This window comes from Neovison vison, chromosome 1, assembly GCF_020171115.1.
Source record: "Neovison vison isolate M4711 chromosome 1, ASM_NN_V1, whole genome shotgun sequence".
NCBI lineage: Eukaryota > Metazoa > Chordata > Mammalia > Carnivora > Mustelidae > Neogale > Neogale vison.
In genome coordinates this window covers 70,790,730-70,818,232 of record NC_058091.1, presented here as the reverse complement: position 1 = coordinate 70,818,232, position 27,503 = coordinate 70,790,730, and the positions used below count along the sequence as shown (strand labels likewise).

The 27,503-nt window shown below is 39.1% G+C and overlaps 1 protein-coding gene across 3 annotated transcripts in view; it reads left to right on the top strand.

Annotated features, from left to right (window-relative positions):
• L3MBTL3 (L3MBTL histone methyl-lysine binding protein 3) overlaps positions 1 to 25,385 on the top strand; it is a 111,781-nt gene extending 86,396 nt beyond the window's left edge. For all 3 annotated transcript variants that reach the window (XM_044249080.1, XM_044249087.1, XM_044249070.1), the window contains 4 exons: positions 7,223 to 7,302; positions 17,899 to 18,068; positions 18,292 to 18,354; positions 23,570 to 25,385. In XM_044249080.1, the coding sequence (XP_044105015.1) occupies positions 7,223 to 7,302; positions 17,899 to 18,068; positions 18,292 to 18,354; positions 23,570 to 23,713 (457 nt within the window). In that variant the 3' untranslated portion in view covers positions 23,714 to 25,385. The remainder of the gene's footprint in view (positions 1 to 7,222; positions 7,303 to 17,898; positions 18,069 to 18,291; positions 18,355 to 23,569) is intronic.
• Positions 25,386 to 27,503: the final 2,118 nt, after the last annotated feature.

Genomic DNA, 27,503 nt, shown 5'->3' with positions numbered 1-27,503 from the left:
GGGTGAGTCAGGGGCTTTCCCAGTCCAGTCAGGGGCCAACTTTTCCCGGGGACTGGGACCTGAAATCTCTGCATGTCTACCACTGAGTAAAAGTATGTATGTATTTCCTCTACATCTTAATAAACCTGGGTTTCAAACTTTGTTTTGCATCAGACTCATCAGATGTTTGTTAAAATGCAGCTTTCAAAGTACCATCTCCAGAGTTAACGGATTCAGGAAGTATAAGGTGCATCCCAGTTCATTTTTAACAAGCGCCCCCAGGAGATGAATGCAAGTGATCTTGACACTAGGCTTAGAGAATTATTATTCAGTATAAAGACCCCTCTCTGGAGTAATAATTCACAGTGTGTTACCCATCAGAGAACATCGGCATCGATCCCACATAGGCTCATTTTCGTAAAATCTACCCTACAGCTGCTTGTAATTGTGTTTCTAAATTAGGTGCTATCCCTATTAAAAATCGTGGAATGCTCTAAGCTCCCATGTTGTTTAAGCCTACTTAGACATAACCACAGAAACACAGTAAAACATGTTTTAAATATCTGCTAAATGCTTGTGTTACCTTGCAAGGCAAAAGCCCATTGCTAATCTAAAGCCAGTGAAAAATTTCAGTCTGTTCAGCTCATTAGAGGCCATTAAAATGGCTTCTCAAGTTGTAGGACCAGTGTTTCTGCTCAGAATTACAGAGAGCAGTTGTAGGAATTGCAACTATTAATCTGATTTATATTTCTAGGATGAATCCGATTTGCCAGTCACTCCAAGAGCTAGTCTGCACACTTGAGAAGGGCTCTATTAAACAGATGGGAACACAAGCTCACAGAAATATGAAACTATAAGCATATAAAAATCTCTTTACTTTGCAGAACTGCAAGATCAAAGAGAATAACCTTAATTTAGAGCCAGAAGTTCTAAAAGATTACAAATGCTAATTAAGAATCTTTTGGAACTTTGTTTTGCTTTTTGAGGCTTTCTGAGCCTGAGGGTTTGTTGTTGGCAATTGGAGAAAGTCCCTTTTGATGACTAGGCATTACCTGCCCATGTAAAGCCTGTTTCCTCTGTCAGCAGGCTGCCAGATACGGATCAGGAGTGGTGCAAGTTTAAAAATATTCCAGCTTCTGGGAACCTGAGTCAAATCTGTGTGGTTGTTTGTGTGCCCCAAAGAGAAGCTCAGTTTTAATTAAAACACTTACAGTTCTTTTTTTCTTTTTTGTTTTTAAGATTTTATTTATTTATTTGACAGAGAGCAGGATCACAAGTAGGCAGAGAGGCAGGCAGAGGGAGAGGGGGAAGCAGGCTCCCCGCTGAGCAGTGAGCCCAATGCGGGCCTCAACCCCAGGACCCCAGGATCACGACTTGAGCCAAAGGCAGAGGCCCAACCCACTGAGCCACCCAGGTGCCCCAACACTCACAGTTCTTATGCCGACCACTGGGACACCAAGGCAATCATTCAGAGTGTTAAGGAAGCGATGACTCTGTTGTTGTATGTCTGTGAAGTCGGGGGGAACAATACTGAACTGGGTTTTATTTTATTCCCTTGAACAGCACTAATTCCTGACTCAGATGACTCATATATAGTGGAAAAGCAACGGCATCTGTTTACTTTTCTTCGACAACGTAAAAGCTGTGCAGTCTTGCTCTTCTTATAATATGTGGTCTTTGTTCCCCAACGCTCCTCATTGGTTAGAGCTTTACATTTTATAAGAGAATTGATCAGTTAATTGCTGAATTAGTTTTTCTGGGGGTCTTTCCTTGGCATTTGATGATATCCACTGTTTTGTCTCATTATATTACTTTTCTTCATTAACATATGTTCCTTATGCTAAATGCTAATTTATTGGGCTTGTTAATCAAAATGTTTTCTTTTTAGACATTAGATAAATAGTAAACCATGTTTCCCTCCCTTAGGCCATGTTTATGAAGACACTATTAAAACCACTGCTAGGGGTGGCTGGGTGGCTCAGTCAGTTAAGCATCTGACTCTTGATTTGGGCTCAGAATGTGATCTCAGAGTTGTGATATCGGGGTCCTGAGATTGAGCCCCATGTGGGGCTCTGTGCTCAGTGGGGAGTCTGCCTGTCTCTCTCTCTGCCTCTGCCCCCACATGCATGCACTTGCTTGCTCTCTCTCGCATGCCCACCTCCGTCCTCTCTCTCTCTCTCTAAAATAAATAAATAAACCTTTAAGATGGGATTGGGAGGGAGACAAACCGTAAGTGACTCTTAATCTCAGAAAACAAACTGAGGGTTGCTGGGGGGAGGGGGGTTGGGAGAAGGGGGCTGGGGTTATGGACATTGGGGAGGGTATGTGCTATGGTGAGTGCTGTGAAGTGTGTAAACCTGGCGATTCACAGACCTGTACCCCGGGGATAAAAATATATTACATGTTTATAAAAAAAAAAAAAAAAAGAAGAAGACTATTCAGATGTTAACCATAGACATAAAAGTTTTAATGTGACTTGTTTCATTTGCCATCTTTTCTGAGTCCTTTTGAAGAGGATGTGCTGAGGCTGTGCGTGCTCGCTCTCCTCTTCATTTGTAGGAGGCATTTGGAGACACCTCAAGTAATCTTTTATATTTCCTCTAAAGTATAAACCCCGAGATTCTCTTTATTGGATTTTTTTTTTCCTGTGAGTGACCTCAGCCCAGAAATTTAGCCAAAAAAAAAAAAAAAAAAAAAAGAATTTGCTGGGGGCATGCAAAAAAGACCTTTTCACATTCAAGACAGAAATGCCTGTATTTTTTTATAGGGCCCTCAGCCCTTGCTGCTGCAGTCACTGTGTTGCCTCTTGTTACGAGGGAATACAGGTAACTTTTCAGCTCTAACAAAAACCCCTGTGCGACTAGAATGAGCTCTGCTGGAGAGAGAGAAGTGGGGTTATTTCAAGCTAAGAGCCAAACCAAACTCTTGTTGGATTTTGAGGTATAGCTGAAATCCCTGGATTGAAGCAAAGTAATTGTTGCACATTTTTTCAATATTGTTTTTAACATACTGGGGACTAATGGAAGGATAATTGTCTAGGGATTGTTTTTAAATGAAAAATAAGCAAACTTGAAGAAATGTAGCACTTTGCATTCATATGTATCCTGTTACTATGTATTTACCCTTCTGATGTTTGTTTTGCTAATAATTACCACAAAGTATATTTAGAGTAAGATAGTAAGACATCTAAAGCATGATACATAATTACAGAAAAAAAGAGGATGCTGACTCATGTAAGGAATGCATTTTTGCACTTGAGTGGATTTCACTGTCTTAATTAAAAGCCTAAAGTGTATTCTTGAGTAAGGTTTAAGCTGTGGTTATATTTCAATTCAGACTAAAGAAATATTGAAATAAATTGGTACTTGAAAATTCTAAAACCTCAAGAGAAATCGCTGTATTCCTTGTCCTTTTCTAGGGGTTTTTTACCCGCATTAGCTCACTTAATCTTCACAGTGCCTTATATGGGGCTAGGTGCTATTGTTACATCATCATTCAAAAATGTAGAACCTCTCTTGGTTACAGATTACACAGCTAGTCAATAGCAGACCCAGATTACAGTCCAGGCCATCTGGCTGCAGTCTGGCTTATTACTTTTTCTAAAAGTTGTTTTAAAACTTGAAGAAAACAGGTGACAGTGGGTGATTTTATCCCAAAATGTAAGTAATTCTTAAACAGTAGAAGCTGCCATTGATCATGCTCCTGCTTCTGTGTCTGGCTGGGGGCAGCATTTTCTATTCATTATTTTATTGAGTCCTCAAAATGCCGGTGAAGAAAAGGATTTATTACCCTCGTTTTACAGATGATGCAGCTGGGAAGTAGGGAAGTTAAGTAACTTGCTGAAGATCATTGAGAACTAAGTAGCAGAACTGATGTTGGACCGAGGTCTGTTTACTTCCAGAGACCGTCTGCGTGACCCCTCCATGTTCTGATTCCCTATACCCCTGCCCCCTGCTCCTTCCTAAATGAAATTTTTGGCACTGGAAAGTGTTGGTCAAGGGGAGAAAATAGAAGTGTTTTTCTGTTCAGCAAAACTGTACTACTAAAACACAACATCAAAATACTTGGTTGTCTTTTTTTAAAGAAATCGGTCAAGAAGCATATCAGTACCATGTTCCAGAGCGTATTATAAAGTTATCACAGAGTTGAAGCATTCTGATAATAAACATTTCTTTTTCTTGAATTGGAAGATCTGTGCCGCTAGAAAAACTCTGTGCTTAGGAAATTGAAATTCTAGATCAAGGATCTCATTTTTGCGCAGAGGAAGAGACCCATCATGGCACCCCTTGAGTAAGAATTGGCCATGAAACTCCTCACCTTGTAGGAGGGAGAAATATTGGTTGCCCAAATGAGAGACCAATTTTTATTTTAAATAAAATACAAAACAAATAAAAATGAGTCAGATTCTTCATGCCTGACCTTGTCACTAGAAGACGGGTAGACTGTATCCTGGAGAAATGCAAGGGTTAAAACCAGCTAATAATTAAATCTGATTATGGATTTTGGTGTCAGTAAGACTTGGTGCTATACTTATCCTACAAATTCGACATTATCCTCTTAAGTTTCAGTGGCTATAGGAACAGAATCTTCTTCCAGCAATTATTATGAAACATTGGACATGTAAAGATCTCAAACAGCCTTTGGTGCATAGTACGTTCTTGTAACTTTTCTTATTGTTAACTGCTCCCACATTTCTAGATGTGCTTAAATAGGGTCTGCTCTCTTCAGTGGTTCTGTTCATCCATTTATTTTATAACGCTTATTCTAGTAAACTGCTCAGGTGAACCCACTGCCCCACCCCTCCAACTTCCTAGCTCAGTGACATACCATGTAGAACCCCATAGGGGTTTAGTCACTTTTAATTTTAAGGAATTAGCAGAATCAATCTATTAATTGGAAATGAAACATTCAGTAGACATTTCTTCCAGAATCCTTTACTTGAATTGTGTTTGGCAAAGAGGAATATTCATATTTATATATTCCCAAGTTTATATGGGTTCAGTTTAATGACATATTGTGAGTTGCAGTAGGGAAAATGGAAACTGAATAAGCTTCTGTAATGCAGCTAAATAAATAATAGAAACACAGATGGCTTCCATTTTGCTTCTCTGGGGATGGATTACAGCAGATTCAGCCCTAAAGAAACTTTTTGGGTCAGAGGTCTTGTTTTCCTTTTCCATCTCCATTCTCTCCAATCAGATGGTCCTCTTCTTCCATTTCATGAGATAAATCATTGACATTGTATTTGGGCATAAGAATACAATAAGACTTGGCTCATATTTAAGTCTTCTATCTTTATTTTAACAAAACTTTAAAGGAATGTTGTGCTTTATTAAAACCACAAAAATATGAAATTTATTAGTGGACAGTTCTGATCATGAAAATGAAAATATTTGAAAAATTCTGAGACTTAATTTTAGCCTTTGATCTCAGTTTTTATTTTTTTTTGTCTTTTATCCATTCATTAGAGCTTTTAGGAAATCTACAATAACTAATTTGGAATTACTGACTCTGAAAAAAGGCCAACTTTAGTTATATCACTATAATGCGACATTTTTTCTCATATTAAGATAGTTGTGCACAAACAACTTTTCAGTAGTCAAACTACTGGGATAGACTTGTGGACTCAGAATATTATTTCTAAATTTATTATTAAACAAGTTCAGAAGTTCATAGAAGCTGATTTTAACATAGGAAGCTGATTTTAGCATGTTGTAATTACCACATGTAGCTCCAGTACAGTTTTTACAGAGAAGACAGTTTTTAATTAATGTCCTTCTCCAGTTATCAGTGATTTTCTTATTTCTCCCCATATTTCCTTCTCCACACTTTATGGAGAAATGATTATCTCTCCATAATCATTTAATTGATTGCACTTGGAAGGAGATATGTTTATATTTTGTATTAACAGTGGTTTGTCCCCATTCTCAAATAAGCAAGTTTTCTTCAGCATTTGTGCTAAGTTGTTTTTAGCATGAACTTATTAGCCAGGGAGCACAGATCTCAATGAAATTTCACATGTGTCCATGGAAATGATGTGTCCATGGAAATGATCTTTCTAAGAAATAGTGAACGTGTATTTATGGCATACTTACTGTGTTTGAATTGTTGTGTTAAATTATCATCATTCAAATGGAGAATAAATTAGTGCCTTTGTAATTAAGATCACACATCTTCTTTATATTTTCTTGGTTATTTGGTTTCAAATGTGTTACCTTTTTTCTTAAAACTTTACAGTAGAAGTATGATCTGGATCTTTCAGAAACTCATAAAGGTGACAATACATGAGAAACAGTAGGACATCATAAATGCAGAGTATTATAAGGCATTGAAGTGTGTAAACCAGGGATCATAACCTCAACAATACCAGGAAATTGGAGATTGGGGTGTATTTTAAACTCTGGGAGTGGAAAAATTAGGTTGAAAAATTTTAAATACTTGAAATTTACCTTTAAAGAAAATAGAAGTAGTCTGTGCTTGGTTCCCTTTAATGCCACTTTTGTCCCTCACTTAAGGGTAAAGCTGTGAATTAAGATCGTAATGATTTCATTGCATTTTGGAGCATTTCGGCATGCTTAGATTAGCATCGGGTCATTCCTGGTCAAAGAGTTGGAATCAGTTCAGCCTACACATTTGACCTAAGCCAGGAAAAGCTTCCTAGAATTGAGTTTGATTCTCCTGGGCCAATCTCAGGCTCAAGCCCAAATCCCAGAGATGAGTGTAGTATAAATGCTACTTGATTAAATGGTCTGGACTTTAAAAATATTTTCTTTCCTTACATTGTAGCTTTACTGTACAGTAAAGTAAAATTCTTCATGAATACATGTCCCAGTGTGAAGTTGAGTTATTTGATAGCTGAATTTGACAGAAAAGTTCACCTTAATAACATTCTTAGCTTTAAAAATCTCCTTTCTGAACTGTAAATCAAAATTGGTAATGAAGAAAATGGATGTTTATAGATATTTTAGTAGGAATTGCTTCTTCATAGAACTGAAAATCCTTTCAAACATTTTAGTGGTTTTAAGTGGTTCATGTGTTTTTACGTTGTTTTGTTTTGTTGGTCTTTTAAAGTTTCAAGTTTTTATTTAAATTCTAAGTAGTTAACATATAGTGTAATATTAGTTTCAGGAGTAGAATTCAGTGATTTATCACTTACTTACCTGTAACAGTTGCTGAGATGCAATGCTGAACTATTCTTTAAAGTGCATCTATTACAAAATATTGATACACCTGTTTTTCTCAGAGACCAGCATGCTGATGATGTCAAGGAGGACTTTGAAGAGAGGACAGACAGTGAAATGAGGACGTCGCAGGAAGCCAGAGGTAGCCATAATAATCTCATTGTATTGATGGATATTACTATTAATACTCAACTATCAAACTTGACTAGAGTATAGTAGCCACTTCTGTATTAAAAATAAACTTTATTTAGTTGGTTTATTCAGTTATCACAGGCTCTAAAAGTTTATTGTTCAGGATAAAGGTATAGTTGACCTTGTGCAACGTGGGTTTGAACTGTGTAGGTCCACTCACACATGCCCTTTTTTTTTTTCCAGTAAATACAGTACAGTCCTATAAATGTATTTTCTCTTCTTTATGATTTCCTTAATAGTGTTTTCTTTTCTCTAACTCATTGTATTATAAGAATACAGTATTGGATACATTTAATAAGTGTAGGTTATTATATAACCTATAATAAGTATAATAAGGTTATCGCTGAGGCTTCTGGTCAACAATGGGCTAATAGTAGTTACATTTGGGGGGAATCAAAAGTTATACAGATTAAAAAAAAAAAGTTCTACACAGACTTTTGACTGTACAGAGTTTGGTGCCTCTAACCCTTGCATTGTTCAAGGTCAACTATAGTATGTAATTCATAATGATATGGATTCATTTGTGACCTATATTTATAGTCTCTTTGACATATCTGTGCAATATTATATATAAAATTTGGGTAGCATTCTATTTGGTTCTTGTGATGTATTTTCTATGGTATTGTTATGTCATTTCCTTCATATGTTTAAAACTCACCTCAGAATGTGTATTGAAATCCAAAGGGAATTTATATGGTCTTAGTCTAATACCACAGAATGAAAAGAAAATCATTTAACAAATGTTTTAAGTTGTATCGGAAAAAGTGATTTGTCTTCCATCTTTGCTAAAAACACATTACAGTGGCTTAAGTAAGTAATGAAGTACTGACGGTTGGTATGGATTGTATTTATGACTTACACATATTTTTTTTTTTATGAGAAAATGTTAACCTGATTGGGATTTTAATGATCTCCCTGGAGGCTTTGCTTTTTCATATGAATTTTTTGCTTTAGATTATCGTACGAGATTTGAGAACGGCACCTAAGGACTGTTTGTCTGCAGTGACCTGTTCCATAAGGGATGGCTTGATTTCCATATCTGATTTTTAGAAAGTAGTAACCTGTGATTATTTTAAAGGTTACATTCACTGCTGTGTTCAGCATGTTCTGTTGTGTTTAATTTAACACCACATACAAATCCTACAGATGGCCAGGGTTTGAATCCCTGCTCTGCCACCTGCTCGCTGTGTGATTTTGGACATGTCACTGAGCACCTCTCAGTGCTTCTGGTTCCTTATCTACCCAGAAGCCTAATGATGGTAACTCCCTCCTCAGGTTGTCATGGCGATTAAGTGTAAGTTGTTTCAAACAGTGCCTGGCACATAATAAGTGCTGTGCAAGTGTTTGATTATTTTAAATGTTTCTGGCCATTTAGAAAGGAAGAAAAACATTCATGAGGATTTTTGTCATCAAGGAACATTGGACTCTCAGACGAAGGTCTCTCTGACGAGGGTCTCTCTGACGAGGGTCTCTCTTTGTGAATGGCGGTTAAGATCACAGCCTTCATTCCTCTCAGTGGTACATCTCACTCTGGGCTTCAGTTTCCTCCTGTGTAAGATTAATGTAGTCCTAACATAGCCATGTCATTAGCTTATCGTGAGGATTAAATGCTCCAGTGGCTAAAGTATTAGCCGGTGGTAGTAGTAGAGAAGTAGTATTGTGGAAGACATGTTTATTGCATGAAATTCTGTCATCATTGGAAATCCAGATAGAAGCAGAATAGAATCTTCTAGACTCTGAACTTTTTGAGGGAGTCATACTTTGGTAAACTTTTCAGTCTGTTCCTAACTTTGATCCATTTAACTTTTATTGGATTTGCTGAGCTGATTTTGATTATTTTTTTTCTGGAAATGATCTGGAAAATTACTATTCTCTTAATAGCGAATTTGGCTTGATTAACATACAATATGCATGGTGTTCTCTCTTTGTCTTTTCAAACTTTATATATTTTTGTCCTGTTTTTCTTCATTTGAAGTACCTCAGTTTTTCTGTTTTATTCTCTCTGGAAACATTACTAGGATTCATATATAACTCTTAATTATTATTCTCACCTACAAAACCCGTAGTTCAATATCATATATTGTTTCTGTCTTACTTTTTGTTAGTGAAAGGGAGAGAGCCTCATAAAATAAGTTGCTTCGAGAATTTTTGCACATACGTTCCTAAGTGAGATTTGACTATTAGTATCTCATCCATTTTTAGCCTCTTAAAATGAATTTGATAACTTTCCTTCATTATCAGAGTTTTGAAACATTTTCTATAAAGCATTCACGAAACTAATTTCATCTGTCGTAAAATCATGCTATCATTGCCAGCTGGTCTTTAAACCCAGGAAACGTCTTTTGGTTATAATTTTGGTTATGACTTGTGCTCTATTCTCTCTGTTGACTGGTAATACCCATTATTCTTGAGTTAGACCCAGGGGATTATATTTATATTCAAAATATTTAACAGTTGGTTTGGCATTCAACTTTGCATAAGATAGTTAAAATTAACAGTGGTATTAGTACTGGAGTAGAGTTTTGGATGTTCTCCACTATACCAAGAGTTACCCTTAATTGCTGGATCTTATGAAGTCCAGTTAAGGGCCTGGCTGCCTTGGGGGAGGGTGGGATTGGAATGGGGGAGGGGGAGCTTTGTACCAACCAATATAGAAGTATTTTAGGGTTTTTTTTGGTTTTGGTTTTGATAGGAAGAACAAGCATGGCGAGGGGGAATTGGCGAGATGGGGTGGAATCTTTAAGCAGGCTCTACACCCAGCACAGGGCCCAGTGCAGGCTCCATCACACAACCCTGAGATCATGACCTGAGCCAAAATCAAGAGTCAGACACTTAACCAACTGAGCCACCTAGGTACCCCAGTATTTTAGTATTTTCACGACTTCTATATATATTTGATGTTCTAGGCATCTTTAGCAAGTTGGAATATCTTACTTAGCTTCTTGCTCTGCCAAGTCTACTACTTACCACCTTTAACACGAATTTTAACGGCAGTGGTTTTTATTTCCCTTCAGTTCCCTGCATTGGCTTGTTCTCTTTCACATCCTGCTTTTGTTTTGTCGAGGTCCTATCCCCTTGGACCTCACTAAAATCACAAAATTCTTCTGTCCATAAATCAGTGCTCCTCTTCTGAGGTTTTATAGAACCTTTTGTCAGAGGCCCCGTGGTGATTGTTTTCTATTTTAACATTTTTGAGTCCAGAGAATTTTTCTAGGTCTTTTGTGAAGAACACTTACCCCTCAGTGGTCCCATTTGGGTGCTGGAAGAATTCTTCTTGCAAACCTGAGCCTGGAGGTCAGGTAGATAATACTGCACTCTGGGTCCACATTCTTGAGCCTAGTAAAGGTTCACCAGGGATCATTCCTAATTCTGTCCTTCCAGTGGTGGAAGGAGCCCTTCCCAAAAGTAGTGGGCTGCGTGGTGGTGCAAAGAGGGAAGGGAAGCCTCTTGCAGTGTGTGTATTATTTAGGGTAGAGGACACTTGAAAGAAGCCACCCGAAGATTCTTTAAAAGGCCAGTAGGGTTTAAGACTCAGCAGGCCCATGAGAACTATGTTTGGAGTCATGGAGCAAATTGATATTTAAAAAAAAAAAAAAAAAACTTTCTCCTGAAAAAAAAAACTCTCTCTCTCCTCTGTTTCTTTAGTTAGTTCAAGTTAATTCCATGCAATATGGGTAATTCTGAGCCCTCTCTTTTTATGATTCTTACCATACAACTGAATTTGACCTTTGGGAAGTTTAACTGAATATAATTTATCACTTTTTCTCCTTTCTTCTTTGTCCCCCCACCTTTTTTTTTTTTTTTTTTTTGGACTTCTGTCTGTTTTACCTTAAAAGAAAAAAAATAACTCATTCCTATCATTGTAGGAAAGCCCATTAATAAAGGATTCTATGGGGACGCCTGGGTGGCTCAGTTGTTTAAGCAGCTGCCTTCGGCTCAGGTCATGATCCCAGCGTCCTGGGATCGAGTCCCACATTGGGCTCCTTGCTCGGCGGAGAGCCTGCTTCTCCCTCTGCCTCTGCCTGCCACTCTGTCTGCCTGTGCTCACTCTCCCCCCCCCACTCTCTCTCTAATAAATAAATAATTTTAAAAATAAATAAATAAAGGATTCTATGACCTGGCCTTCAAATTCAAACTCTTGTACTCCTGGGAAAGGTATAGTTTTGTTTTCTTTCCTGCAAGCCTTCTTTCTCATGGGTGGCTGATATGCAGAAAGAATTGAATTCTATTTTATAATGTGCTAAATTCTCACTTGAAGAGTCAGGCTTGCTTTTTGCCTCCCTAGCAGTTGGTTTTTGGGTTTTTTTTTTTTGGTTGTTAACCTTGAAATGATCCTCAAATATCTTTCAGCCTGAGTTAAGTGTTCTGGAGCGAATCTCATCTCCATTCCTTGATGCTGTGATCCATTTATCTTACCCAATCACTCTTATTGTTCATCTTTTTATATTTAGTCACCAGTTAGTAACTCCATTTAAAATTTTTTTTTTTTTTTTTTTTTTTTTTTTTTGTTGACAGATGTATTCCTTTTCTTCTGGCCTTATTCTTTTCCCATTAGGAGCCTATTTTATAGACTCATAGAATATTAGCCTCAAAGGGTATTGACTCCTTTTCATTTTTGCTTTTTATATCCAATACAGTCTCAGTAATTTGCCTTTCTTTCAAAAATAGAGATAATTTCTCCTGTTTGCTGAGTCGTTCCTGTACGTCAGACACTGGGATAAGCATTTTAAAAATATCATGTGATCCTTACAACAGTCTTGTTACTTTGACTTCACCGAAATTATAGCACTAGTCAGTGGCAGAGCATGAATTGGAGTCCACGTTTATCAGACTTTTAAGCTCACCCTCTTGACCATGACCCTCTCCTCTGTATTAGGAGGCAAAAGATCCAGGGTCACTGTCTGATGCTGTCCCTCTTCACAGAGTGGCTTTGGGTGTCAGGCTTCTGTTTCTTCACCTTAGGGATAGTTACCTCCTAGCACTGTTTTGAAACTAAAATGAAGCAAGGCAGTTGGAGCTTTTGGTCTCACTTCTGTCTCTGACTTAAAGGGCTAGAAATGAGTCAGGCAAGAGGTCAGTGGTAACTTAATGCTGTCAGCTTTTTGATTTAGTATTCCAGACTTGGAAATAGGAAACCCGCTCAGAGAGAGATCCGAGTCCAAACGCAACAGAGAGGAGTGCTCCTCCTTTTCTCTAGGACTTGCCCTGCTTGGTCAGCCTACCATACAGTGGTTGCACTGGGTCTTAATGGAATGGTCCTGTGGGAAGCAGGTTCTCGTGCTCCACGGAGATGAGGACGTCACTTTCTACTAGGAGACTTCATGGTTGGTTTACATGATGTTCCCTATACTGAACATTTATTGTCTTGACATCAGAGGATATTTCTTTTACGATCAGCTTTATCAGAAATGACTTCTTACGGGGGTTAATCTGTGACTTCACATTTTCCTACCTTAAGCCAAATCAGGAATTTTAATACCTATGCTCTCAACCAGATTGACAGACATGGCGAGCAAATTTGTAGTGGCAGGTTTCTGTTTTGGATAACTATATTATTATGGATTGCACTTCATTTCAAGAAAGTCTGCAAGAATATGCTGTCTTGAGAAGTCATTCACAGTTCCCGATACAGTGTCCATGCTGAGCAATTTCCATATGGTAAATCATAATCATAAATAGGAGGCAGACCTCTATTATTCATTCTCCAGGTATCAACCTAGGAAAACTATCCCTCTCTCGATAATTGCCCAGCAGTCATGCAGTAGCTGCCTAACAGATGGAGTAGCAAGAAAACCATACATATTTCCACCAAGTTACTTATCTTAACACTACTGCCACCTAACATTTTCTTGCTTCCGATATTAAGGAAGCCCAGAAATACCCATCCGTGATAGTCACGAAATAGTAAAAGTCAGTTAGACAATTTCCAGACAAAGTATAAAGTTTCCTAATCATATTTCACTTCTGCAAGGATGAGTAAGAACTGGGCTTAGAAATCCTCCCCGGGCTGTGCCCAACGGTACAGAATTGAGTAGCAGCGAAGAACTATGGGAGCACAAAACCAGAAGCCAAAGGGGAGGGGAAAGGGGTAAATGTTCATTTCTGGGAACTTCAAAACATACAGAAAACTCCTGTAAAAGTGTAATTTTTCAGGCAGATAAATAGTTTGAGAAGAGAGTGGTAAGAAATGTGACGGTGGCAGAAATGTCTTTGAGAACAAAGGCTTTGTTTTGTGAAGCACATTGTGTACATTCAGACCTACTCTTCCTTACTAGTGGCACTGAGCCGGCTGCTTGAGCCAAAGCCTTTTGCATTTATTTTAGTCTGATCACATGTTAAAAAATAAAAACCTAGAGTCACATTTCTGTGCAACTCAAGGGCTCAGATACACATTCACCTAACTGAAGTTTTCTCTGGTTTTTTGGGTGGGGATCATAGCTAACACTATTATTTTCTGAAGAGATGGGATGTTCTGTGGCTGGGAAATTCTACTTTTGCCCCATTCATCAGAAAACACCACTGGGCCTCAGGACATCATGCAGCATGGTAGAATTAGCAAAAGCAAGGAAAGTCTGAAGTGAAAGATGCGAAGTTTGTATTAGTTTTAGAATGATGTGTCTGTCTTAGGCCTCTTTATAGTGTCAGCTTCAAAGACCTGTGAAGCCATCAGAAATTTGGGATCTTTAGGGGTTTTAGTCATTTCTTCTATGGCTCGGTTGTTTTTATTTTATTTTATTATTTTATTTTATTTTATTTTTTAAAGATTTTATTTATTTAGTTGACAAAGAGTGATCACAAGTAGGCAGAGAGGCAGGCAAAGAGAGAGGGGAAGCAGGCTCCCTGCTTAGCAGAGAGCCCCGTTCGGGGCTCGATCCCAGGGCCCTGGGATCATGACCTGAGCTGAAGGCAGAGGTTTAACCCACTGAGCCTCCCAGGCACCCCTCATTTTTTTTTCTAAAGAGTAATGATGTTAGCAACATTGGAAATGAACTTAATACGATAGCTTTAGGAGGAAATAGAATGGAACTGCTGTGAAGGAGCGAAAGGTGGCAAGTGTTAGTAGAATAGAGACATTTGTATCATAAATGTACCACTTTGGAAAAGACTGACACTTAGGTGGCAAGCAATTAGAGGATAGACAACCCATAAAGTGGGCTCTGTAGTGTCACTCTCCTGTGGAACTGGAAATCTCACCACTTCATACTAGCCTGCCCCGTGAAAGATTTTACAAATACCATATTTCAAATAATTGCTAAACTCTTGGTAGTGTCTCAAATTAAGAAATGTTTTTAAATACCCTATGTTTATGCTAAACAAAAACATCTTGAGCTCTGTGAGAAACTTAAAAAGAATAAAAAAATAAAAACTGTTACAGTCTTATATGTTTGGCTCATAACATAATCAGTAGAACAGGATAAGAGCCTAAAACCTCATAATCAGTCATATGAGATTCATTAAAAGAAATGGGGCAAGAAGGAAAAAAAAAAAAACGGGGCAAGAAGTACCATGATGGATTTTTTTTTTTAAAGATTTTATTTATTTATTTATTTATTTGACAGAGAGAGAGAGAGAGAGAGAGACAGCGAGTGAGGGAAGACAAGGAGGGGGAATGAGAGAGGGAGATGTAGGCCTCCCGCTGAGCGGGGAGCCTAATGCAGGGCTTGATCCCAGGACCCTGAGACCATGACCCAAGCTGAAGGCAGACACCCAACAACTGAGCCACCCAGGTGCCCACCATGATGGATTTTTTTAAAAGTATTTGAAGAATTGAAATGTTTCATGTGGGACAGATAGATTTTTCTGTATGAGTTTTTTTCCCCCTAATAATTACTTTTAAGTTATTTTCTAATATTCAGAACATTTCAAAATTCAGATTAGGCTAGTTTAAGATAAAAGTTATTAAAGAACCACAGTAGAACAATAGGAAATAAATTTTTAAGAAGCTGTGCTATTTATTAATACAACAGAAAACTTCAGGCACAGAGGAATACATTTAACAAAAGATATGCAAGACCTGTAATGAAAATGACAAAAGGTCAAAGAGAACTAGTAAAGAAGTCCCAAAGAAACAGAGCAATATACCTTGTTCTTGGATTGGGGGGCTGGATATTGTGAAGGTGTTTCTCGGGATCAAATCAGTCTATATTCAGTAGTAATCTACATCAAAATCCTAGCTTTTTTTTTTTTTTTTTTTTTTTTTTGCAAGCCGGTTCTAAATTTTATGTGGAGATGCAAAGAGATAAGGATATTGAAGAAGAACTAGATCACGGACATCAGGACACTTTTAAAGTGGTGGTAAATAAAACCTTGAAGGTCAGCATAAAGAGACTGGTGCAACAGAGTGGAGAATCTGGACACACATGTTTATGTTAGAGCAGAACTGTATGCAGTACACTGGGGAAAGGATGGTCTTTTCAGTAAATCGTGTTGGGGGAATTAGAACTCCCTGTGGAAAAAAACCATTAGGAATGGCAAGCCTTATGTCACCCCATACAAAAATAAAGTTCAGATAGATTGTGAGATAAAACATGAAGTACTCAACGGGAAACAGAGGAGACTAACTTCAGGACCTTGAAGAAAGCACGGAGTTCTTCAGTAGACGTACAAGACTGTATTAAGAGAGTAAAAACGGAAGGCAAGAGTGGAAGATGTTAATATTTCCAGCAAAGGATTCCTATCCAGAGTATGCATAGGTAACTTCTACAAATCAGTAAAAAGAAAAAAGGCAAGATGACCCAATGAAAAAAATAGGCATAAAACAGCTTCACAAAGGAGGTTCCCCATTTGGCCAATAAACTTGGGAAAAGATTGTCAACTTCATTAGTCGTCAGGTAAATGCAGTTATCACCACAATATGATACCACAGCAAATTCACCAAGATAGTCAAAATGAAGAAGCTGGACGATGTCCTTGTCCACATGTCCTTGAGGACATAAAAGATTTGTAACATTCTTACACTATTAGTAGGTGCATATCGTGCAAGTACTTTGGAAAACTGGCAGAATTTGCTAACGTTGAATGTACGCAAACTCGGTAAGCTCAAAGTTTCAGTAATATATATATATATTATACATATATATTTATATATATATGCATTATATGTATGTTTATATAACAGAAACATATACATATGTTCATGAAAAGACATGGACAAGAATCCTCATAGCAGCACTGTTGATAATAGGCAAAAATTAAGAACAACTCCACTGTCCATTAATTCCAGATTCATTGTGCAAGATTCGTAACAATGAAAAACTATGCAGCAAAGAGCAGGCAAACTACAACCACAGAAAGCAAGCGATGCGGATGCGTCTCCCAGACGTGCTGTTGAGAGAAAGAAGCGAAACACCAAGGTTTTCATCTGAATGTAATTCAGAGGGGGTTAAAGAGCCTTGGTGTTGGAAGTCAGGAAAGGGGTCACCCTTGCTGGCTGGGGTGTGATTAGAAGGGGGCATAGGGAGGCTCTCAGCATGCTGCCATGTTGTTTCTTGACCCTGATGTGGTCACTGTGAAAATTCTTTGAGCGGTACAGTATGATTTATCTACATTTCTGTAAATCTTACTCTTCAAAAAAATAAAGTTTAAAATATTCTTGGTGATACAAAATAGTTTAAAATTTTCCCAGAGCTACAAAAGCCTAAACTAGGTAACCATTTGGCAAAGATAGTAGAATTGAAGTATCTGAATTATTCACTGTGGGCTGGTATAGGGGTGGAGAAGCGTCAATGTTAGGGGAGGTGCCTTTCTTCTGATGGGCTTTGAGTAAGTAGTTTTCAAAAAAGATTTATGTTCTAAAGGATCTTAAGGAGATAATTATTGACAAGATTTAGGAGTCCCAGTGACATAAAATCATTTACTAAAAAATGGTGATTTTAGGAGAGCAGCAGTAAATAGGCTTGGGTTTAGAAGATAAATGGAATATTCTATACCTTTAATTTTTATCTCCACCAAAATAAGAATGACAAAAGCATTTATTTGCCTTTCTGTGGTTTCATTTTTATTGTAATAATTTCATATCACTGTCAAAAAAATTAAGTTGGCTAATGTGATTGGTAAACAGAAATTGAAAAAAGAATGCAGGACGAGATGAAAGGAAAGAGGTATGGTAGTACACGGTAACGACAGGGGCTGGACTTCAGCACACAACTTGACCATTATTACCTTTAGGACATCCACAGCCGAAAGGGAAACAGAACTAGTTCCTGAGGTGAGAGTCATTTTCCTTGCCCGTGAAGCTCAGAGGCAAGGATCTTCCATGAAACATTAAAGAGGCTGTGTTGCGAACGTGACCCATCTTCTATAATGGGTAACACAGCAGACATGTGAGTTGAATTTACAAGTTGTTTCTTATGGTGACCTGGAGTAATGAAAAAGGAAAGTGTAATTATTCAATGAATATAATGTTGAAAGGAAGCAGTGCTTTAACCTAAACCAGCCCCCACCAACATTATTTGGGGGAGACACATGGCATTTGAGGCTCTTTTTTTTTTTTTTTTTTTTTGCTGCTTCTTCAGAGTGTGATTTCCCATTTGTTTCAATCAACCAGGTGCCCGGGAAGAACCTAGCGTACAGCAGGCTCAGCGTCGATCAGCTGTCTTTCTGTCCTTCAAGTCCCCGATCCCATGTCTGCCCTTGCGCTGGGAGCAGCAGAGCAAACTTCTTCCCACCGTAGCCGGAATCCCTGCCAGTAAAGTGTCCAAGTGGAGCACGGATGAGGTGTATTTTCTTTTCTTTGTCTGCCAAGGGCAGTTCGAGCGGTGTGTTCTTCAGGGCGGGGTGTGAATGCAGTGAATGCATGTGGGGTTTAGTCTTTTTTTCTGAAAGAGGAGAAATTGTTCTGAGAAAAGCAACTAAAACATATAGGTGAAATATTTTAAACTCGTAACGTTTACATTCTGCCTTCCTTTTTAAACTGGAATTTTTATCTCATATTTGACAGGTGTCAGAATTCATACAGAGCTTACCTGGGTGTGAAGAACATGGAAAGGTGTTCAAAGATGAAGTAAGTATTCCACTGAGTTGCAGTCTGTTACTTGGTGGGATCAGAACACTGAACTGCAGTGAACGGTGAGGTATTCTGAATTGGCAGAAGAGGGATGAGATGGAGTGTGTCGAAATTGACAGATTGGTATGGAGTTGTCTAAACAGCAGTATTAGTCATTTGTATAAAAAATGTCTTTGTCTGAGATTAGGTATGGCAGAAATGTTTGTACCATTTCATGATGCTCTGTAGCAACAGCACTATAGAGTCATTATTTTTTTTATAAAAGGCGGGGTGGTGCCTGGGTGGTTCAGAGTTGAGTCGGTTGAGTATCCAACTCTTGATCTCAGCTCAGGTCTTGATCTGAGGGTCGTGGGTTCAGGCCCACCATGGAGCCTACTTAAACACACACACACACACAGAAAATTCATAGTATGCATTTGCATAGTTTATAACGTAGGAAGAAATAAGCAACATTTTATTTTTACTAATATGAAATGAGTTCCCTTTATTTTCAAACATCATTTTAACAACACCTAAATTAAATTCATTTAATGTTATAATAAGCATTACTGTTATTGCTAAAATAACCCCTTAGATCTTATACCTATCTCAGTAATGTTTATAACAACTGATATTCATTACAGTCTGCAGTTGGCAGATTATATTAGTTGTTTTCATGTGCCTGCCCAAAGCTTCAATAGAAGAGGTGATTAATGATGTTACGACCTATATTGAGCATTAGAACAAAAAAGAAGTCGGCTCTACCTAGAAGTCATTCGATTTGAGCACAGCAGGAGACTCTTCTCACTTGAGACCTTTAAAAATAAGCCCTTGCCAGTCAGTTTCTCCAAAGAAAGCAGTCAATTTTCAGTCCATCTTGGCTACGGGAAGATGGAAAGAAGACCAAGTAATCTCAGAAGGCTTTCTCCACATCTGCTGTCTACAGTTACAAGTATATATGCCTTGTTTACCTCTCTGTTTAGCCTCAGCAGCTAAGAATAGCACACTTTCAATTAAGAGCCTTGCAAAGGTATCAGGACAGCTAAGAATGCAAGCACTGGGCTTCAGTGTCGTTACACTAAGAGGTGTCGTTAGGCTTTAGGTGGGTGCCCATTAAAACATATAGGCATCTTATTTTCAACATCCTTTTTTCTCTGATTTATGTTCTTATTTCAAGAACTTTTTTCCTTCTTTTTAGTTGATCTGTAATTGATAGTTACTCAGATTTGGGGGCTTCTTAACTCCTAAATTCTAAGTGTCTTCATGGACCACAGCCCATTAATTTTCAGTCCCCAAACAGATTGAGACACCTGCAGGGAATGGTGGTTCTTTCTTTGAAAAAACAGTCATGTAGTTATTACCTGTGAAAATGATAAAACATTTTTAAGAATAAATTTATAGCACATCCATTTTGTAAATTCTCTTTCTGGCTCTGTTCATATGCAGACAATCTGTGTGGATTTGCTTTGTTACTTAGTTTAAGATTCAAGTACATATTCAAATATGATACTTCTTTGAATACATTTTCTCTTCATGGCATAATATCTCTGGAGATGTTCCTCGGGCATCAGTATCCTCAGTGTCCTCCTTGTAAGGAGTGAGACACTGAATGTCCACTGTCCACATGTGTTACTCACATAATCATTCATTCCCTTATTCATTCATCCTATAATTTCTTGTGAAAATCGTATCTCGCAAGGTTAGCAGGTGCTGGTTTTTTGGCTTAGAAGTAAACCAAAAATCTAAAGTCTATAAGTCATCTATCTCTAAGAAGCACAGTCCAAGGGTTAGGATGGGCTGTTACTTGAACCATGCTTGACTTCACATTCTCCTGTACACTCCACATCCAATCTGTTGAAAATCCTACTAGGTATAATTTAAGAACAGGTAAGGATTCTGACTTTCTGGGTTCCTTTGCCTTCACCACTGGTCTGAGCCCCCACCATCTCCCACCTGGATTAATGCTGTCACCTCCTAAGTAGTCTCCCTCCTTCTCTTTCTGCTCCTCTGTTCCCAGCCTAGCCAGGGGACCCTGCTAAAAATGAACACAGTCATGTCCCTCTTCCATTCCTAGCCTTCAGTAGTAAATCAGAATAAAAACAAAAATCCTCACAAGGGTCTGCAGTCTGATAACCCCATGACCTGGAGCGAAGTGAGAACCTCCTGACCTCTGTCTCCTCCATCCCTGGCTTACACTGTTCCCGCACACTGGCCTCCTTGCCAGTCTCATAATCGTCCAGGCGTGTTCTGGCTCTTCCCTGTGTGGAATGTTCTTCCTCCAGATGTTCACGTGACACACCCCCTTGGCTCAGATGCCACCTTCTCAGTCATCCATTCCTGTCCCTGCTGTCCTGTCATCTCCCCACCAAGCTGTCCTCTTCACAGCATGAATCGCCTTTTAGAATGGATTACTGTCGATTCATTACTAATTAAGTTGCTTATTTCTTATATTTTCTGCTCACAGTCTGTCTTCCACTACTAGAATGTAAACTTCACAAGGAGTTTTGGCTTCTTTCCTTGCTTGTTTTTGCCCGTATCTCTTACTCTCTTCTGTACGTGCATCCCCAAGAAGAGTGTCAAGGATGTAATAGATGTTTAATAAGTTTTTGTTGCGTGAACATAGCATGTCACTGTGATTTGCAGTTAAAACATTGGGCAAAGAACCATGGGTGCAAAATAATAGTAATGAAATGGAAGGCCAGAACACCCTGAGTTCCAAATCTTCCTTTGGAGTTTTGGGCCTGGAGCCACATACCTCACCTCTGGAGTCAGACCAGTGTGTGCACATTACAAAAGCAAACAAGAAACAAGCCCAGTATTACATCGCAGTGATCACTGGTTTTATTTTATTTATTTATTTATTTATTTATTTTTTAAGATTTTATTTATTTATTTGAGAGAGAGAGAGACAGTGAGAGAGAGCACGAGCGAGGAGAAGGTCAGAGAGCGAAGCAGACTCCCCATGGAGCTGGGAGCCCGATGCGGGACTCGATCCCGGGACTCCAGGATCACGCCCTGAGCCGAAGGCAGTCGTCCAACCAACTGAGCCACCCAGGCGTCCCTGATCACTGTTTTTAGAAAGGATTTTCTCCAATTAAGTTTACTTCCTTCCAGTGGAGGTGTGTAGGTCTGGTCACACTTTGAAGCAACATGTGTGAAATATACGGGCCAGCACTGGCCTTGGGATGACTTTTTCTTTCCGGTGGAACCTTCAGAACAATCTACCGAACTTCACCTTCTCCCCCCACTCCCAGCTTTCAGATTCCAGCCTTGCCATTTCCTCTCAGACTGTTTCTTTTCATCAGTCATTGGTCATGTTAAATTCTTATATAATCTCAGAAGGAGGCTCAGTAGGGCCCAATGTCATAATAAACAATTCCACCTTTGTAATGAGCTCCTTGGGAACTGGGATGTTATTTGACATTTTCGTTAATGACTTAGAAGACTTCTCTCGGACCATATATCCTACTAAGGTCTGCCTTGTCCGTTGAGGGAAATGTTAATAGATCTAACTCTCTGCTTGGCCTTGATTGATCAGAGGACTGTCATAGCACAAGCAAACGAGACCAGAGCAAATGTTCCCCCCAAAACAATGGAACGTTTCCCGTACTTGCCACTGAATTTGTCTTCACTTGGAAAATAACCTTGGGGTGTCTTTCCTTCCTAGTTTATTACAATAAGATGTTTCCTTACTGAATTAGGAAACTTTTTCCAAATAATTAATACTCAAAGTTGCATAAGATGGCCCTAGTTCTTATCAGTTAAAAGGGTTTTCAGGCTTGTTGTATTTTTAGAGAAAAGAAGAAAATCTTAAACAGCTACTAAATTATATCAGCCTTTCTTTGGTACACTGTGTACAGAATTTGGAGTGGTATTGGTTTGCTAGGTAGGGCTGCCATGACCAAGAACCATAAACCAGTAACTTAAACAGTAGAGATGTATTGTCCTCCCAGTTCTGGAGTCTGGAAGTCTGAGAAGGCAAGAAAGGTATTAGCAGGGTAGCTTCCTTCTGAAGGCAGAGGAAAGGCTCTGTTCCAGGCCCCGCTCCCTGGCTCCTAGATGGTGTTCTATCTTTGTCTTCACATCATCTTCCCTCTACACTTGTCTGTCTCTGTGTCCACATTTCCTCTTGGTATCAGGACATCAGTCATCTTGGATCACCATACTCCAGTATGATCTCATCCTAACCAACTACATCTGCAGCAACCCCGTTTCCAAATAAGTCACGTGCTCAGGTTATTGGCAGTTAGGACTTCCATGTATGAACTTGGGACAGACGCAGTCACCTCAAAGCAGTACATTGCTGTCAAAATTTCCGACGTACTCTGAGGCAAAGAGCAAATGCGTGTCTTACTTTTTTTTTTTTTTTTAACTTTCTGTGTAAAATGGAAAAACTGAAAGAAAAGCAATTTATTTAAGGTGGTGGAATGTCTCCAAACCTGAAAACTTTACAAAAAAACTGTTAACTTTGTTCTGTCCACTAAAACAGACATCTTCTTCAGAGCTGTATCTTTAAACCTCAAAGTTTTCTATTCTGTGGAAGCAGAGAGTTTTACTCTCAGAGAGACTCAGAGCAAGGAAGGATGTTGGTCACAGTTACCCACGTAATACAGTCAGCCTAGTGTGCAGTTCTTCACACCACCTTTGTCACCTTCATCTCCTGTTTCCATCTACACTGTTGATTGCCTTTGTCAGTTACTACTCTCTTTCTGTCTGTGAAGAGTAATTGTGGCCACTCTAAAAATGAATCTTATTTATCAGGTTTTTTTAATGCAGAAAGCTATTTTAAAAAAATGTTAACATGCAGCCAACACGTTTGCCCAAATTCCTTGTTTATATCCACAAGCAGCTGTGTGCTTACTGTGTGCTTATTCTCCTCTCTCATCTGAGAAACTGCCATAATGGGAGCTGGATCTAAGGCACCCCAGAGTTTCCCAGATTCTGCTTGACTCATTGCCTAAGTCAGAGTCATCACGGGGAGATACGGGCGTCTCCCATTTTCCTGCAGGCCGATTTTTCAGATGACTTCGTTTTCACTTTGCTTCCAGTCCACATTTGGTTATTGTCGATAAGAAAGCTTCATGAATTGGTAAATGTCGGCACACATGAGCTCCTATTTGTGCCGTTCTCGTGGTGCTGTGCAGAAGACGGCTGATAACGCAGCTTCGCCTATTTGCCACACCACCTCGTCCGACTGAGTCATAATCTTTTTTGTCTTTTCTTCCCATTGTAGCAAATTGATGGAGAAGCCTTTCTGCTCATGACCCAAACAGACATTGTTAAAATTATGAGCATTAAGTTGGGCCCTGCTCTCAAAATCTTCAATTCCATCCTGATGTTCAAAGCTGCAGAAAAGAACTCTCACAATGAACTTTGAAGATGGGGAATTTGGAATACCATCAGCTTTCTGCTTTAAAAGCTCATGTTTTATTCAAAGCACAAGGACAGTTATAACTCCTACACGAGAAGTCTCCAAAACTCAAAAGAGCGATGCTATCTGATTATTTATATTCCTCAAGAGACAATATATACGAATCCTTATGAAAGTCCTTCGGCTTTTAACCAAGTACTGTCTAACAGCGGTCATCCTTTGGTTCTGTTCACTGAGCTAAATTTATCTTTGTACATCTTTTTGAGGCTTGGGGGTGGGGGGAAGGGGACTTCATTAATTATTTATGGTAAAAGGGGGGGGTCAGAGTAAGAACTTTTGGCATTTTGTAAACATTGTTGAATTCTCTTTCATGCACACTGTTTCTTTTTCAGTACTTTCAGAAACCTTTTTATATAATCCAAGTTCAACTGAAACCAAATTAGTCAAAACCTGGCTGAGGTTCGCCAGTGGGACTGTTACCTGTATTGTTCATCTTGTGCCATATTTTGAATTGCAACATTATGCTAAGTATAACTTTGCAAGTCATGATATTGCCTAACTGCTTGTCATAATTTGTTGGGGCTGGACGGTGGTAAAAATTACTTTAAATCAGTGTTTTTACTTTTGCACGCATTATGAAATGTTAAACAAATTACTTTTCACCAGCATCTTTACTATAATTACCAAAAACGTGTATATAAATAATGGAATTGAAAAATAAAATATATAAATAAATTAGGTGATGTATTTGAATGGCATCAATCTTATACATGGTGGTGCCCTATGTATTTACAAGAGTCCAGTGGTGTCAAAGGAATATGCAGTTATATTGGGGGAGGGGGTGTTTGTAAGGATCTTGAACTATTTGTGAGATGATCTCGAGCCTCTCTCTGATTGCCGATGAAGTAGCTGTGGTGCTTTTCAGAGCTGAAGGGGTCATTCTGTCGACGGGAACACTACTCCATATAGAGTTCTGTCCCAGAACTCAACTTCCTCCAAAAGTTTTCTTCGGGTTGGCTGAAGAGAGAGTGTATGGATTTTACTGAAAAGGTAGGGTGGGAGGAAGCAACAGCGGTCATAAAGAACATAAAGCTTCTAAAGGCTCACAGATCCAGGGGGCAACTTCCCAAAGCAATTATTCAAGAACCTCCATTTTGGAAAGGTTCCTTTCTCTGTAGAATGGTTCACCTAAGTTTTATAAATGTACAGATGCACTTTAAATGAAAGCCCTTGATTACCTAGAAACAGCTAGCAGTAGTGTTTCTTTTCCAAGAATGTCTTTCCAACACAATAGTTAAATTATTTTATCAGCCTTTGGATGTAATGTCTACTCCTAGGATGGGCCATTTATCGAGGGCTATTATAAGAGTAGCAAGTAAGTTCGTAGCATGCTGGGGCAAGTTCCACCTCTCTCCTTAGTTGCCCTCATTTTCTCGGATATAGGACTTCCTTTGATGTCCCCCGTTGGGAGTCTACTAGCAGTCCTTTGCATTTGTCATAATTCAAAAGGGCCATGACATCTGCAATGTCCCTTTCATTTCTTTGCATGAATCTGCTTAAATAAGTTTTTCGTTGTCGGGGTTTTTTTTTTTCCTTTTTATGTTCTGTTCAGAATTTGTACATTCAAGTTGCACTTGTTATATCTGACATGAATGAAATAAAATCTTAATTGCAGTTACTTTTTTTTACATATGAATGATTTTTTTAGAAAACTTGTCAAACAGGCAAATAAGAGCTGGAGCAATGTCAAAGATTTGGGCATTACCTCGCTATGTAAAGAATCTGCAGGATTCAAAAATTGTCAAGCTGTGTCCCAGGTGATGCAAAGAACAACAATAAGTGAGTAATTAAGTGGACACATTTTTAAAAAGCTGCAAACATTGTATAAGCCAACTGGGACCTGTCTGCAGGTTGAAATATAACCAAAGGATGCCATTTTGGATTCGGTAGACTCAGACTTATGTTAGTCAACAATAGGAGTATTTACCAAGGGGCAGGGCTGTGCTGGGGGCACTGGGGATGCACCTGGGAAGAGACAATAAAGCATAAGTGCGTTTGCCCTCACGGTCAGCTCGAGTCTGCCATGTTTAGAGCCAAACCTCACGGCTGTGTTCCTGCAGCTCTGCCAGGAACTCCAGCCCATGGGGACAAAGAGGGGCTTTCGTTGACCTTTAGCCACAGAGACTGTGTACTTCCTAGGAAAGGAATCTGTAAGAATTTAGTAAATTCCTTTTGGAAGAGGAAGAATATGACAGATTATGGAACTAAAAAAGTGGTGGGGGCGGGGGGGGAGGAATAAAGGGAAGTTTGTAAGGAACGAAAGGCACAGTTCAGGGAAGGGGGAAGGGAAGAAACAAATCATGGAATTAGGGACTAGTTCAGGTGAAATTGATAGGAACCAATTTGGTCCTCTGCCTGTCCATTGTCACTGAAGCACGGTAGTGAATGGTCATTGTAGAGGTGGGCAGCTGATAAATTGCATTTTCTAGCTCACTGACTTAAACATTTTACAGAATAGTACTTAACAGAGAAAAGGGCATTAGAATGAGTATTTCTAGAGATGTATGTCATACAAATGTTTTTCAGTAATTCATATGAATCCCTTTCTTTGTAAACTTTTAAAAAATTGGTAACGTTACCCCCAAAATGCTCATGGCATTGTGATGGAAGTATTAGCACACCTAAGTCTCTTCAGTCTCTAAACCAGTCTGTTCTGTCAAAACTGATAGGTTTTGTTGAAACTGTGATGATGATTATCAAGGAGCACCTCAAAACTGTAATGTTGTCATGTATCCTTATAAAATACTTGAAAAGAGTGCACTGAGTCTTGTGAAACCTAAGGACACCTTATGTACCGTCTTTAGGAACAGAACAAATGGAATGACAGCATGGGATGGATGGGTGGATGAGGCCATCAGGACCTGGACTTCAGAGATAGGCAACAGAGCAAGTCTAGGAAGGGGCCAAGCCAAACACTAGAAACTGGTGCCCAGAAGGCTCTGGGAGGGGAAAACCAGGTCCATATTACAGATCTAACAAATCCGAACAGCAGCCAGGGCTCACACCAACACCTGACGTCAAAGCCAGGGAAAAGTAGGATGATATGAGACAAGAACGGGGCCATCACTGTGTGTCAAGGGAGGGAAGCAGTGGAAGACTACACAGGTCACAGGCGATCAAAACCTAGGCCAGCGAGGTCAGCTAGCAGTGAGACCTCAGGAATGAAGCAGCCTTTGTTCTCAACAAATGTGGCTGAAGGAAACCAAAATGCCTGGGACCAGGCAGGTCAGCTGGAGGAAAAAGAACTGGGGAGTATGTGCATCTTCTTAAAATGTTCAAGACCAAAATGTTTCCAAGCCATATTCAGACCACAGAGGCAGCCCACAGGACACAAATGTACAGCTCCTGGGTATCGAGTCTTCCAAGGGTGCATATATTGGGCCAAGTGTGAGATGTGATTACCCTTATCAAAGGACTTGAGTTATCTGAAGTGGAGGGTCTTTCAAAAGCTAAGGCACCCTAGAAAGTGTAGCTCTTGGGGCACCTAGGTAACACAGTCAGTTAAGCGCCCATCTCTAGATTTGGCTCAGCTTGGGATCTCAGGGTGATGAGATCAAGCCCTGCATTGGGCTCCACACTCAGTGCAGAGTCTGCTTGAGATTATTTTTCCTTCTCCCTCTGTCCCTCCCACTTGTGTATGTGTGCACTCTCACTCAGAAAAAAATAAATAAATATTTTTTTTTAAAAAAGTGTAGCTTGGATCATTGAATTTCTTAGAACTCCAACAGCTCTTTAA